The following is a 13,545-nucleotide window of genomic DNA, read 5'->3' as shown; positions in this document are numbered from 1 at the left end:
ACCTTCCTGTAAGTGAACCAAAAAATGTTCAATAAAAAGCCCCGGAGGAACTTTCGGCAGAGAAAAGAGAAGTCCAGTGACGAGGAGGACGAGCAGAAGGCCGGAGGAGATGGAGAGGAAAACGAAAAAGCTCCTGTTTCGGTAAATAAGCCGTTTAAACTCGTCCAGGGCCGCGGCATTAGTTGCAGCTCCAAGCGGGAGAAGTCCCCCCAACCGGACAGCAGTGGCGGAGAGGACGGGGAGTCCCTGGAAGATACAGAGGAAGGAGAAGAGAGCAATAATGAGAGAGAGAGATTTCAGAAGAAAACCAAGTCCACCCTCAGTTTCTCTGACGACAAAGAAGGTAACGTTAGTTAGTGTTAGTATACCAACAATATTAAAGATGGACTCCAGCTAGACGAGTACTAACGGTAACGAACGTTAGTAACGTGAGGATCAAAACAAACCTTAAAGTCCCCTCCACTCAAAAATATGTTTTTCTTGTTGTCCCTACAATTGGATGTTTGAGCTTCACTGTACAGAATGATGTCGGTGCAGAGTTTGCCATAAGACGGATGTTTTCACATTAATCTGCGTGGAAAGTTTCTCAGTGCTCTTTGAAAATCTTATTGTAAGGGGCGGGGTCTACAAGAAGGATGTGTGACATCACAACCAATTCAATTCAAAAACTTTATTTGTCCCCGGGGGGCAATTCAGGGCACACAGAGCAGCAAATAACGACAGTGCAACTATACAATAACATTTTAACCTATCAACAAGAATAAAGTGTAAGAGAAGAATAAGTGTCAGGATGTTAGTGTGTTAGTACAGGTTAGAATAAGTGTCAGGATGTTAGTGTGTTAGTACAGGTAGAATAAGTGTCAGGATGTTAGTGTGTTAGTACAGGTAGAATAAGTGTCAGGATGTTAGTGTGTTAGTACAGGTAGAATAAGTGTCAGGATGTTAGTGTGTTAGTACAGGTAGAATAAGTGTCAGGATGTTAGTGTGTTAGTACAGGTTAGATACAGAGAACATCGTCGGCGTGAGATGTAGAAAGACATGCGTGTATCAGATGTAAGCAGAAATGTGAACGGGTGTATAAGATGTAAACCCGCAGTAGACTTAAAACAGGTATGAACAGAACTGTATTGCAGAAAAGAGATAAGTGGACAGTGATCGGATTCAGCAGTGATCGGATTCAGATTCTGGTCCAAAGTTATACCGCTGTGATGTAGAAACCTGAAGCCACCAGTGCACACACACTGAGTTTTTAAGGATTTTATTGTGGAAATGATACTTTTTTGCAGACAAAAACATGTCGGACACATCAAGCAGAGGAGCAGAAGTCTTGATCTTTAAATATATTTGCCTTAATTTGACCGCATGATTAAGGATTTCTGTTACATTAGTAAGGCTCAAGATATACAGACCTATTAAAATACATATTAAATACATTTAATCAGAATAGTTTGGTAACATATGGGATTTTACCTCTGCGTTTAGGAGCAGTCAATAGTGGCTCAACTGCAAGTTTTTGCTCATGGATCTCTGATCTTGTTTTTACTGTCTTAGCTGAGGGACCAACATTTAAACTGAAGAAGTCCTCTGATAAAGCTGTGCTGTTTCAAATAAGAAGGAAGGAGGCCTCACCTGCCAAGACCAGCCAAAGGACAGGTGGGCACCTGACTGTGTAATCAGTGTAACTAATTATATACTCTAACAAAACACAAGTGGTTGTAAATTAATCTTCTCTCCCAGGGCCATCGGGTAGAGGCGTCGCTTCTCCCAGGCAAGAATATGACAGTCATGATGATGATGAAGATGCTGCTGATGATGATGATGATGACGTTGACGATGACAGTGAGAGTGATAAAGGTGATGCCAGGTCTCCCTCAGTTAGCTCAGCCTCCGACTCCAGTCGCTCTGCTACAAAACCAGGTATGTGTTTTTGTGGTAGTGTACTACTATAAATGTCTTTTAAGTCCATAGATGGTTGTTGGTGTGCATGATAATGTTTTTAGAAAAGACAAAATCAACATACAATATGGAGGCTACAGGTTCCTACAACACATCAGCTGCATGATATAAGAGATGGCTGTGTGTACAGTGTTTGTAATAAATATTACATAGGTTTCATTCTGCTCGCTATACTGTATCTGGTCTGTTTGGTGTGAGCGGATTTGTACAAGTGTGTGTATGGTATGAGTGAAAAGTTGATTTGTCTTTACAGTGGTTATCCCTAATGCTGAAGCAATCAAGGCAGCAAGGTGGCAGCGTCGCGCCACCCGAGCCAAGAAAGAATTCATTTCCCTGGGTCGAGATGGCCACAGCTCAGCTGGTAGCACCCCCGATCACTACAGTAGGGAAGATGAAGAAGACAAAGTCGATGACGATGATGACGAGCCGGATGATCATGAGAGAAGAATCGAGTTTGCCCCAAGATTAAAGAGTATTAGAGAGAGGATTGCAGAGAAACTTGGTATGAGTGGCAGAGAGAAGTGATTGTATTTGGGATATTAAGCTTAACACAGAATTGGTATTTTTGACCAGCGTGATAGGCTGGCTGTCTGAGAAGCTCTAATTTCTTTTTGCACCAAATTGTGTGTTTGTGATGTGTACTATTCTGTATATTGTTTGCCATCTAGGAGAAAGTGATGAAAGTCTCTCAGGAACTGATGGAGAAGAGCAGGAACTTTGGGAGGAGACACAAATTGAGAAGGGAGTCAAGAGACGGCCAGGAGATCAGGTAGGAATAGATTGAGGCAGCTCTCTTACTCTTTTTCCCATATTTTCTTCAATTAATGTTTTTTCTGTTACGTTTTCCTCTTTGTTTTTAGTGTAATTTTTCTGTGCTTCGCTATTTCTATTTTGAACTCTTGTCCCATTTAGTGTAAAATCAGGTGTATGTCAGAATAGTCTCTTTTTGTGAAGATTCAAGATTCTCCCCTCAGTGCTGCATCTTTGACATCCTTTCTCCTATTTTCTTCCTCTCAGAGCCCGTCTGGCAGTGAATCCAGCTGCTACAGCAGTAACAGTAACAGCAGGCGAGACAGGCAACGTCAAAAGAAGAGATCAACAGGGGTCAGAATCCCAAAGACTCTTCCTCTTATCAGTATCTCAATGGTCAAGAAGAGGATCACTGGAAAGTAAGTTTCTTCAGGCTTTATTTGCCTTAAGGGGCCTTCACGTGATCAGCTTTTTGCGCTAAGCTCACCGCGAGGTTGGGCACAGAGACCCAGTAAAAGGCTAAATCAACGTAAGTATTAGAACAACCATTAGCTCGTAAACTGCCGATCCACAGACCTGGTTTGAGTGCTGATAAACCTCCTACATTTCGTATTCTTCCGAGATCGTGATACGACTTTAATGTAATGTTAAATAGTTTGGAAACTCGGACACACAATAAGTTTTCCTCCATCTTTCTAGCCGACTTGGATGTTGGAAACACAAACGTCACACTCAAATCTGACCTTTTGAAAGGGTCAGCGACTATGTTGAACTTCACTGTTCAACTATGTTGAACTTTGAGCGCAGCGACAGAGAGGCAAATCTGAGCGGTCCGCGCCACTACACTGGGTGGTGCTGCTACAATGGGCGCTGCCGCCTCCTCTATAGAAAATGAATGGAACAGACGGCGGAGCGCATTTTTACCGCTTATCGTGTATAGCCTTTACTGTTGCACCACATCATCAATTTGACTTTGTGATAACATTCATGAATCATATAGGTCTGAAATTACGTATTATTGTGGAGGTACATGTGTTGTAATCAATCATATAACTGTGTATTCCTTACTTCACACAGCATCTCTTTCTGATTTGTTTTTTGTCCTCTCTTTAGATTAGACTCCCTGAAGGAAGTGCACAGAGCACGGCAGGCAGAGCTGAGGAGGATGGAGGGCGATGTCGAGAGCGCCAAAACCTCCGTGGAGACTCTGGAGGAAAGTTCCTCAGAGAGACAGCTGAAGTTTTACAGAGCCATGACCCTCTATGTCCACAACCTGGTGGAGTGTCTACGGGAGAAGGTCAGAAATTAGTAAATATGTTCAGTTAATGTGCACTTTTAACTGTCATATAAAAGCAAATGTGTCAAATAATAAATTAAGTTGATATAAAAGAGCCTTAAATTATGCCCTTCCAAGATGATGACAGTATAACAAAAAACAGAGCGTCTGTGAGAGAAGGTTGCGGGTCCCAACAGTAAGCTAGTTAGTTTTCTAGCTGGTTGGTAAGCTTCAGGTTTTGGCCAAATTGGATGGAGTGGTTTTCATATTGTAATCATTGTACCTTATGTGACCATTTTGTGTATTTATGCCACATGTAATGATTAAGTGGAAGTAAGAGCAGACACATTTTACACAATAAACTTTTGTTTGTCTCCTTCCATTTAAAGCTCTCTGTCATAATCAGACAGTTTTGTTTAACAGTCACAGCTTGTATTGGACAGTTTAACTCTACACCTTGGCAAGAATATAACAACTGAAAGCTTCAGAAATAACCCACCCCCTCATGCTGAAGACACATTATGATCTTTTGCTGACTGAGGATACTTGGTGATTTGTTGACAGGTTGTTGAGATCAACTCACTGGAACTGGAGTTGCATTCGCTGCTTTCGGAGCAGATGGATGAGCTGTTGGCACAGAGACGACAGACGATCAAGGAGCAAGCTGACCGCCTGCAGCAGCTCAGCTGTGAGTAACATCTGCATGTCCATGCCTCTGGTCTCTAGTGTCTCTGGAAGTACTATTCACATTAACCGGATTGTTTTGATCTCACTTTTTTCAGATGGCACAGATGAACTTAGTGGAAACTCAACCAATGAAACACAAACTCCAGGGTGAGTGTAATAAATGTATCTATCATGATAAGCAGAGCCAGGGTTTCTGACACTGCACCTGCTTGGTGCACGTAGAGGGAAGCAGTAAAACAATATGAAAGAAAACCAATTGTATACATCCACACATATCAACCAATGGTTCACCTACAAAGGTAATAGATAGGCAAGATTTTTAATATTTCTTCTTGGGTTAATTTTGTCCCCCATATTTTTAATATATTTCATACACAAACAACACAATTTGCTGTATTGGTAAATTAGAAATGCTAACAAAATGAGAGGGATTTACAAGGTGAAATAGGTGCTGCGCTCTACTCTTACACAGATATTTGTATATTTGTCTGACATGTTGCAGTGGGGCGGACTCTGGTGTTAAAGCTGAAGAAAATGTCAATATACCAGAAGACTTGCAGCCCTCAGCAGAAGAGCAGGAGCAGCTGCAGAAGAAGATCGGTGAGAAGGATTTAAATCGCTTCAACCTATAAACAGGGGTTTTATTTGAACAGATTTAACACGATAAAGTGCAATATATTAAAATTCTGCGACACTGTAATATACAGTAAGTCTATACTTTACTGCAGCTTTATTTTGTCTCTCTTGGTTTTCCTCTTTCTCTCTTACATTCGTTAGAAGTTTTAGAACGTTTTCTTCATAGGTAGAAGAAACTAGTCCAGGCTGATCTCTTGGCTGCTTTTCTCTGACTCCCTTTCCTTTCCCCTCTGCTCCCTCTCCAGCTGATATCCTGTCGAGGTCCCACGCGGTGTTTTCTGACGTCCAGGACGATTTCTTTGATGTCAAAAAAATCCTGTCCCGGTTTGAAGAATGGAGAGGATCCTACTCTGATTCTTACCACAGTGCCTACATCGCTCTGTGTCTGCCCAAGTTGTTGAACCCCATCATAAGGCATCAGCTACTGCCGTGGAACCCACTAAAGGTACACGTGGACACAGACACCAGCCCATACATACAATCAGACGCTATAACGCAACTTATGATGTGATGTGTCCAATGTAATTTGTGTGTTTCAGGACGATAGTGGGGACTTTGAAAACCTCCCGTGGTTCTCAGCAGTGGAGACCTTCTGTCATGGTCATGGCCATGAGGAGCTAGAGAACATAGACAGGCAGACACTGTCTAATGTCATAGAAAAGACTGTTCTCTCCAAAATAACAGGTAACACACACACGCTCACTTATGCATGCTATGTGGCGTTTCCTTCTCTCATTCACACACTTTTATATCCAGAACTCATAAAATAAAGAATAATATATTAAAATACAAGAGAAATAGCACCTAGCGATTGGTAAAGGCTGTTTGATGGTGCAAGTGCCTTGGAGCTATAACGATGGATCAGAAATGCCACTTTACTCAGTGTAGTCTGGCTTCACAACAAGTCTGTTCATGATTTCCAGGAGGAAAAAAAGTATTTTTACTAGTTGCTGGACCTGTTTTCTCTTTCTCTAAGAACAAAATGTTCCTTGTCTCCCTCATCCCCTTGCCTTCCTGTTCTTCCCCTGCCTGTTCCAGAAACAATGGAAAGCAGGCTAGCATTCAGTTCTTGATTTATCAATTTGAACCTCATCTGTCTGTTTTCAGACCATAGATGTGTCAAACTACAAAAACATCACATTCTTTTCTTTTTTTTTGCTCTGTCCTTGCATAGCCTATGTGGAGCTGGTGTGGGATCCCACGTCCCGCCATCAGTCAGTCTGTCTAGCTGACATTTGTCACAGACTGAATGAGGATTACTCCATCTTTGAAGGAGAGCAGAGTAAACCAGTCAAGGTAAAGCAAACACTTACACTAAGTTTAAAAAACAGAAATCATCTTTGCTATTTTAACTCATTTGTGACGTTTAAAAGTAACACTCCAGCAACACGTCCCAAGCTCCACAGCTATTTTAGATCTATCTATATACATCCAACAATCAAGATATGATCTGAAAAGCAAAGTTAACATACGGTAAACAATAATGTGCTTGTCAAACACACAGTACAGTATATAAGGATGTTTATGTTAATGATGGTGTGTTTGTCCAATGCAGGCATTCAAAGAGGCTGTGATCAGCCGAATGAAGAGCTGCGTCGATGAAGACGTCTTCATCCCTCTGTACCCCAAAAAGTCAGTTTCTTTTCTTGCCTCTTTCAGTTTAAACACTAAGTGATAATTTGAATGACTAACGAGGGGAAAGCAGGTGTGTCTTCACCTCTATCATCCTTGTTGAGGACATTTTTCTTACCAGCAGCCCATGCTCTTACATGCCTTTCCTTGTTTACGGCCGGCAAATTGTCTATAATTAACCTGTATTGTTTGAAGATCAGGTCAGTCAAAATAGTAATGTCAATTACTTTATGATGTTCTGTGATATTTTCAATCTGTAAATTATGGTGTTTGTCTGTTTTTTAACCAGGTTCCTAGAAGACAGGTCGACTCCTCAGGTTCACTTCAGGGATCAACAGTTCTGGACGGCCATAAAAGTACTGCTCTCTAACAAATGTTTTTTTTAAATCACTTGTGTGCTTTTTATTTTCTCAGTCTCTACACGTTGTGAGTAAAATGTTTCTAGGCTGCTTTTTGTTAATCCTTATTGTTTTGTGTTTATATTAGCTACTAGGTAACATGGGAAAATGGGATTTGCTGCTTCCTGAGTCTGTTTTGAAGGAGCTGATGTTGGACAAACTGCTGAATCGATACCTGATGATCACCGTGTGCAGTCAGACACTGTACAACAATGCTGTCCATGCGTGCAGAGAGGTGTTTTAACTGATCATTTTTATTGTGAAATTTGTTTATGTTTGGTGTCCGCGCACTTTTCTTTTTGCTCAACCTCACACTACTTCTCTTGTCTCTCTGTTTCTCCAGATAGCAAATAGTCTGCCGCTCTCTTGGTTCAAAGGGGAGAATGCATGTTTGCCTCAGCTCCAGAATTTCAGAAACTACCTAGTTCAGAAAGTGCATAGCCTCTGCAAACATCAACCTCCTGAAGATCCAAACACCAGGTAATAAAAAAACAGTGCGTGTTTCCATACGAGTGATTTGTGAATGACTGTAAGGTCAACTTAGTTACAGTGAAATGGAAAAAAATTCTCCAATATGTCAGTGTATCATGTCATTAAATTTTACTTTCAGCAGCCAAGCAACTGTCAAATACATACACATACATTTGACAAATTAAAATGTGACAAGATTTATTTGAATAAATTCATGCAGATATCATGACTTCTGTTCATACATTGATAACAACACACAGCTCTAATCCTCTCGTATGTCCCCGTCTGCTGTAGGTCTTCTGTGGTTGAAGTCCTGCAGATTTTGAGTAGAATCAGGTGCAATGACTCCATCATGGCGATAGCAGAGAAGTACCACTATGAAGATGTCATCTACTCTCACCAGCTGCTGAACCAAGAGACCGTATGAACAACAAACGAAAGTACACTGTAATTGGACAGCAGGAGAGGAACTGTGAACTAGATCACATAAGAGCCATGAAAGAAATTTTGTCTTACTGTTTTAGAAAGCCACTGATATCAGACAGAATTGTAAACTCATAAACTCTGTTTCCATCAGTCAACTCAGTGTAGTGGGCAGATTCAAAGGTCTGGACCTAGGTACAGTCAATCCAGCACTTTGGCCAAACTGCAGAATGAAAACAATGCATACATATATAATGGTGTGTGAGGTGGCACGAGCCACTACATAATTCACCTTCCTGCCATTTTTAGTCATGAACAATTGGTTGTCTCATTTGTACAGGAGATAACTGTATTTTTATGAATAAATATTTGTATTTTATTAAAATATCTAGTTTGGATTACATTTCCTGTCATGTCAAAGGTTATTTACACTTAAGTTGACTTGCTAATACTCAATCATCTCACTTTGAAAAGAAGTTCATGGCAAAGCTGCTTTCTCTAAAGATGTTAAGATCCTTTATGGCCAAGGTCAAATGGTTGAAGCAGACGTCACCATGGAAATCAATACAGGAGGTTATCTTGTTTAGGTTTAGAGAAAGCATAATGAAACAGTGTCTTATTTAGGTCAACTCTTAATGGTGCAGTCATGGAAGAGGTGATGTTATTGACAGCAAAAAAACAGGATATCTCTGTAAATAATGACTTAATTTATAAGTCACCTGTATAGTTTAAAGTGCTTTGACAGACAAAAGCAAGCAAAAGCCTGATACCCGGAAGGCAATATAATAACAGAAACCAAACTAAAGCAATAAAAAATTATGTTAAATAAAACCAAGAAGACGAAAGACCCATAAACATAAAGAGAAGACATGAAAACAACCATTGTTTAAAAGTTAAAAGTTTATTAAAAGTACAAATGAGGGGAAAAAAAAGGAATAAAAAATGAAAAGATTAAAAAGATGACATCACAAATATAGAAATTGGTCTTTAGTAGTGTTTTAAAAGAGTCCGGAGGCCCTGATGACAAAGATGCAGTCAAATAGGCACTTAAGGAGTAAACGTCTCTGCTGTATAGCTTTGAGCTGGACCCAAACATGCTTTAAAAGTGAACAGGAGAATCTTCAAATCAATTCTCAATCAAACAGAGAGCCAATGGAGAGAGGCCAGGATTAAACCACATTTCTGGCAGAGGGTCTCACCTACGCAGTCAAAAGACCATGGTCACTCTATTTAAGACTGTTTGGGGACTGAACAATATGATTTCTGAATTGAAGAAAATTTGCCATCCAATAGCTGACATCGCTGAGACGATTTAAAACAGCAGCTAAGCTCAGGGTCACCAGGTCTCAGGGGAAGGTACGTGTGTGTTGTCTGCGTAGCAATGAAAATGAAAAGAGACGGAGGATTTGTAGTGTAGCATGTACAAACCGGATTCCAAAAAAGTTGGGACACTACACAAATTGTGAATAAAAACTGAATGCAATGATGTGGAGATGGCAAATGTCAATATTTTATTCAGAATAGAACGTAGATGACAGATCAAAAGTTTAATCCGAGTAAATGTATCATTTTAAAGGAAAAATATGTTGATTCAAAATTTCACGGTGTCAACAAATCCCCAAAAAGTTGGGACAAGTAGCAATAAGAGGCTGGAAAAAGTCAATTTGAGCATAACGAAGAGCTGGAAGACCAATTAACACCAATTAGGTCAATTGGCAACATGATTGGGTATAAAAAGAGCTTCTCAGAGTGGCAGTGTCTCTCAGAAGCCAAGATGGGTAGAGGATCACCAATTCCCACAATGTTGCGCAGAAAGATAGTGGAGCAATATCAGAAAGGTGTTACCCAGCGAAAAATTGCAAAGACTTTGCAGTTATCATCATCAACTGTGCATAATATCATCCGAAGATTCAGAGAATCTGGAACAATCTCTGTGCGTAAGGGTCAAGGCCGTAAACCAATACTGGATGCCCGTGATCTCCAGGCCCTTAAACGACACTGCACCACAAACAGGAATGCTACTGTAAAGGAAATCACAGAATGGGCTCAGGAATACTTCCAGAAACCATTGTCAGTGATCATAATCCACCGTGCCATCCGCCGTTGCCAGCTGAAACTCTACAGTGCAAAGAAGAAGCCATTTCTAAGCAAGATCCACAAGCTCAGGCGTTTTAAATGGGCCAGGGATCATTTAAAATGGAGTGTGGCAAAATGGAAGACTGTTCTGTGGTCAGACGAGTCACGATTTGAAGTTCTTTTTGGAAATGTGGGACGCCATGTCATCCGGACCAAAGAGGACAAGGACAACCCAAGTTGTTATCAACGCTCAGTTCAGAAGCCTGCATCTCTGATGGTATGGGGTTGCATGAGTGCGTGTGGCATGGGCAGCTTGCATGTCTGGAAAGGCACCATCAATGCAGAAAAATATATTCAGGTTCTAGAACAACATATGCTCCCATCCAGACGTAATCTCTTTCAGGGAAGACCCTGCATTTTTCAACAAGATAATGCCAGACCACATTCTGCATCAATCACAACATCATGGCTGCGTAGGAGAAGGATCCGGGTACTGAAATGGCCAGTCTGCAGTCCAGATCTTTCACCTATAGAGAACATTTGGCGCATCATAAAGAGGAAGGTGCGACAAAGGAGGCCCAAGACGATTGATCAGTTAGAGGCCTGTATTAGACAAGAATGGGAGAGCATTCCTATTTCTAAACTTGAGAAACTGGTCTCCTCAGTCCCCAGACGTCTGTTGAGTGTTGTAAGAAGAAGGGGAGATGCCACACAGTGGTGAAAATGGCCTTGTCCCAACTTTTTTGGGATTTGTTGACACCATGAAATTTTGAATCAACATATTTTTCCCTTAAAATTATACATTTTCTCAGTTTAAACTTTTGTTCAGTGATTTATGTTCTATTCTGAATAAAATATTAGAAGTTGGCACCTCCACATCATTGCATTCAGTTTTTATTCACGATTTGTATAGTGTCCCAACTTTTTTGGAATCCGGTTTGTAGATAGAAAATATATTTGGGCCTAAAATGGGACTTTGCTGTACACCACAGATAATGAGAATTGTAGAAGATGAGAACTGTTATTATCTGCCAAGATGGATAAGTTTCATAGATTTGTGCATGGAAATCCATCTCAGCAGAAGGAAATATTCTGCGTTGATTTACTACTTAAATGAATATTCAGTTACATATACAATTTACAGAAAGTCCAACAAGCAACTCAGCTTGTCATCACACCAAAACAACACTGTGACAAATGATTTGACTAATTTTACTAACCTTTACTAAGGCAAATTATTACCTGGGACACCTGCGCTGACATTTATCTTGGTCTATGGTGGCTGGCCTCCACACAAACCGCATGCACACCAGCAAAGACAATATATCAAGTTACATGGACTGAGGCTTGCCTTCAACTGCATTTCACTCCAGGTACATAAATAAATACAAAGTAAGAGTCGAAGTACTGACAGAGGGTTGGTCAGGGGATTTTTCTTGTTTCACTGTACATCTAGTATAAGTTTAGAAGTTATTTCGGCCTGTTTACTCTTCGGGTCACTGCTCTCTGACAGGGTAGCTTCTCAGCTCTGTGCAGGTAAAATAAGGGTTGGATGAGCCCACAGACCAATCCCATATTGATAGTGATATCCAAAACAGTACCTGAAATAGGAATCCCTTTGTTCAAATATGGAAGGACCATCATGGGTAGATAATTGAACAAAAAACAAGCCAGTTGAACCAAAATAATGTTAAAGGCTTTTCTCTTCATCTTGTCACCTCTTCTCTTGTCCCCCGTCCTCTCGCCTGGACCGGGCCGCTTCAGAGACCACAGAACTGAGATGGAGCAGAAAATAAGCATGCACAGCAAAGGAATAAACCACATCAGCCAGTGGAATCCTTTGTCTGAAAGCTTCCATATAAGCAAAATGGTCAAAATGAAACCAAACCAGACCAGCCCACACTGTGCCACCTTGTACTTAAAGAGCTTCAACCTAAGAAGGGGGGGGACAAAAAATAGGACTTATTCTCACAGATCTGACTTAAAGACAGTAGGAAATCAGTTCAAACGTACTTACCTGATAAAGAGCAAAGGGTGGACCACCGCAATGTAACGGTCCACACAGATACAGCTCTGGAAAACGGGTCGGCCGACCCACATCAGAATCCACAGCTCGGTCAACAGAACAGAGAGAACAGAACTGACACGTTCAGAGCTGTAGTAACAGAACAGCTGTGCTGGCAGTCCCAAACAGTGAAGTATCTCACACGCAGCCAAGCTTAGGAGAAAGATTTCTGAGACCAACACCTCTTTGGCACCATGACAAATTAGCCAAGCCATCCATATATTTGCTGGTAAGCCCACTGCAAAGTTGATCAGCAGAAAGATGGTGGTAGCATAAGCACCATAATCTATGTCATATAGCAGCCTGGCCGCACACGTTCTGTAGGAGGAGCCGTTGAGTAAAGAATTATTAAGATGATCAGTGGACATGGTTCCTCAGGCTGATGTGCAACCGCCAGCACAGATCTCGACAACTTTCTTTCGTTTTCAAAATCTACTTCTGTGGCAGTGCTGTTTGTGCTGCTCACCTGTCATTTAAGCAGTACAGCTGCCCCCTTTCCTTTTATAGCCCAACACTCACACTCCTTACAGCAAAGCAAACACCTGGCTTGCAAAAGGCTTCATTTGACTGATGAATGTTGTCAGTGGAAAGTTGTGTATATTCAGAGAAATATTTGCATGACCACTTTAATTTCACAAAGCTCAAGTGATCTTTAATTGAGGACTTTTCTCACTTCTTCATACATTTGAAGGTGCTGTGTAGGCCCATAGCCTTTATTTTCAGTATTTTTTTATGCATTTAAGACTCTTTGATGCCTTTTATTTTAGAGATGACAGTACGTTCACGCCTTAACCCTGGAGCCTATTTTGGGTGTATGTAGCTCAGTCTGTAGGAACTTTTCTTGGTTCCCTTCAGTCCCACATACGGACCAAAGATGGATGTGACCTGGAGCTCACCTCCCAGGCATTGACAAACCTGTTCGGGCAGCCCTACTTGGACATCTTTCCATGTGATGCATAGTGTATAGGACCTCTTTGCAAGTGTGTGCAATATATAAAATAACAGATTGAGTCAAAGTATGTCATCTTCATCCCTGTGAGAGGGCCAGATATAAAACACAAAAGTTGTGGAATGATTTAAAAAGCACAAAACGATTTTCAAATTTGTAAAACATGAAATTGGACACTTCCTGTGAACTGCAGCTGAAGCTCTTAGATTCTCTTGCAACAGAGGGT

General features: G+C 41.0%; 1 protein-coding gene across 1 annotated transcript; it reads left to right on the top strand.

Moving 5' to 3' along the window:
* Positions 1 to 8,605, top strand: gcfc2 (GC-rich sequence DNA-binding factor 2). Its single transcript, XM_083913046.1, has 18 exons — positions 1 to 343; positions 1,552 to 1,653; positions 1,738 to 1,917; positions 2,210 to 2,458; positions 2,625 to 2,725; positions 2,974 to 3,125; positions 3,820 to 4,003; positions 4,547 to 4,670; positions 4,765 to 4,816; positions 5,172 to 5,269; positions 5,551 to 5,750; positions 5,845 to 5,989; positions 6,480 to 6,601; positions 6,861 to 6,937; positions 7,227 to 7,293; positions 7,424 to 7,570; positions 7,679 to 7,815; positions 8,101 to 8,605. The coding sequence occupies exons 1-18, from the start codon at positions 25 to 27 to the stop codon at positions 8,231 to 8,233; spliced, it is 2,589 nt and encodes an 862-aa protein (XP_083769172.1). The 5' UTR covers positions 1 to 24; the 3' UTR covers positions 8,234 to 8,605.
* The last annotated feature ends 4,940 nt before the right edge of the window (positions 8,606 to 13,545 follow it).

Source organism: Echiichthys vipera (genome assembly GCF_963691815.1).
Source record: "Echiichthys vipera genome assembly, chromosome: 1".
In the NCBI taxonomy this organism is placed as follows: Eukaryota; Metazoa; Chordata; class Actinopteri; order Perciformes; family Trachinidae; genus Echiichthys; species Echiichthys vipera.
Note: the sequence above shows the minus strand (reverse complement) of the source record. Positions and strands in the feature narration are given on the sequence as shown.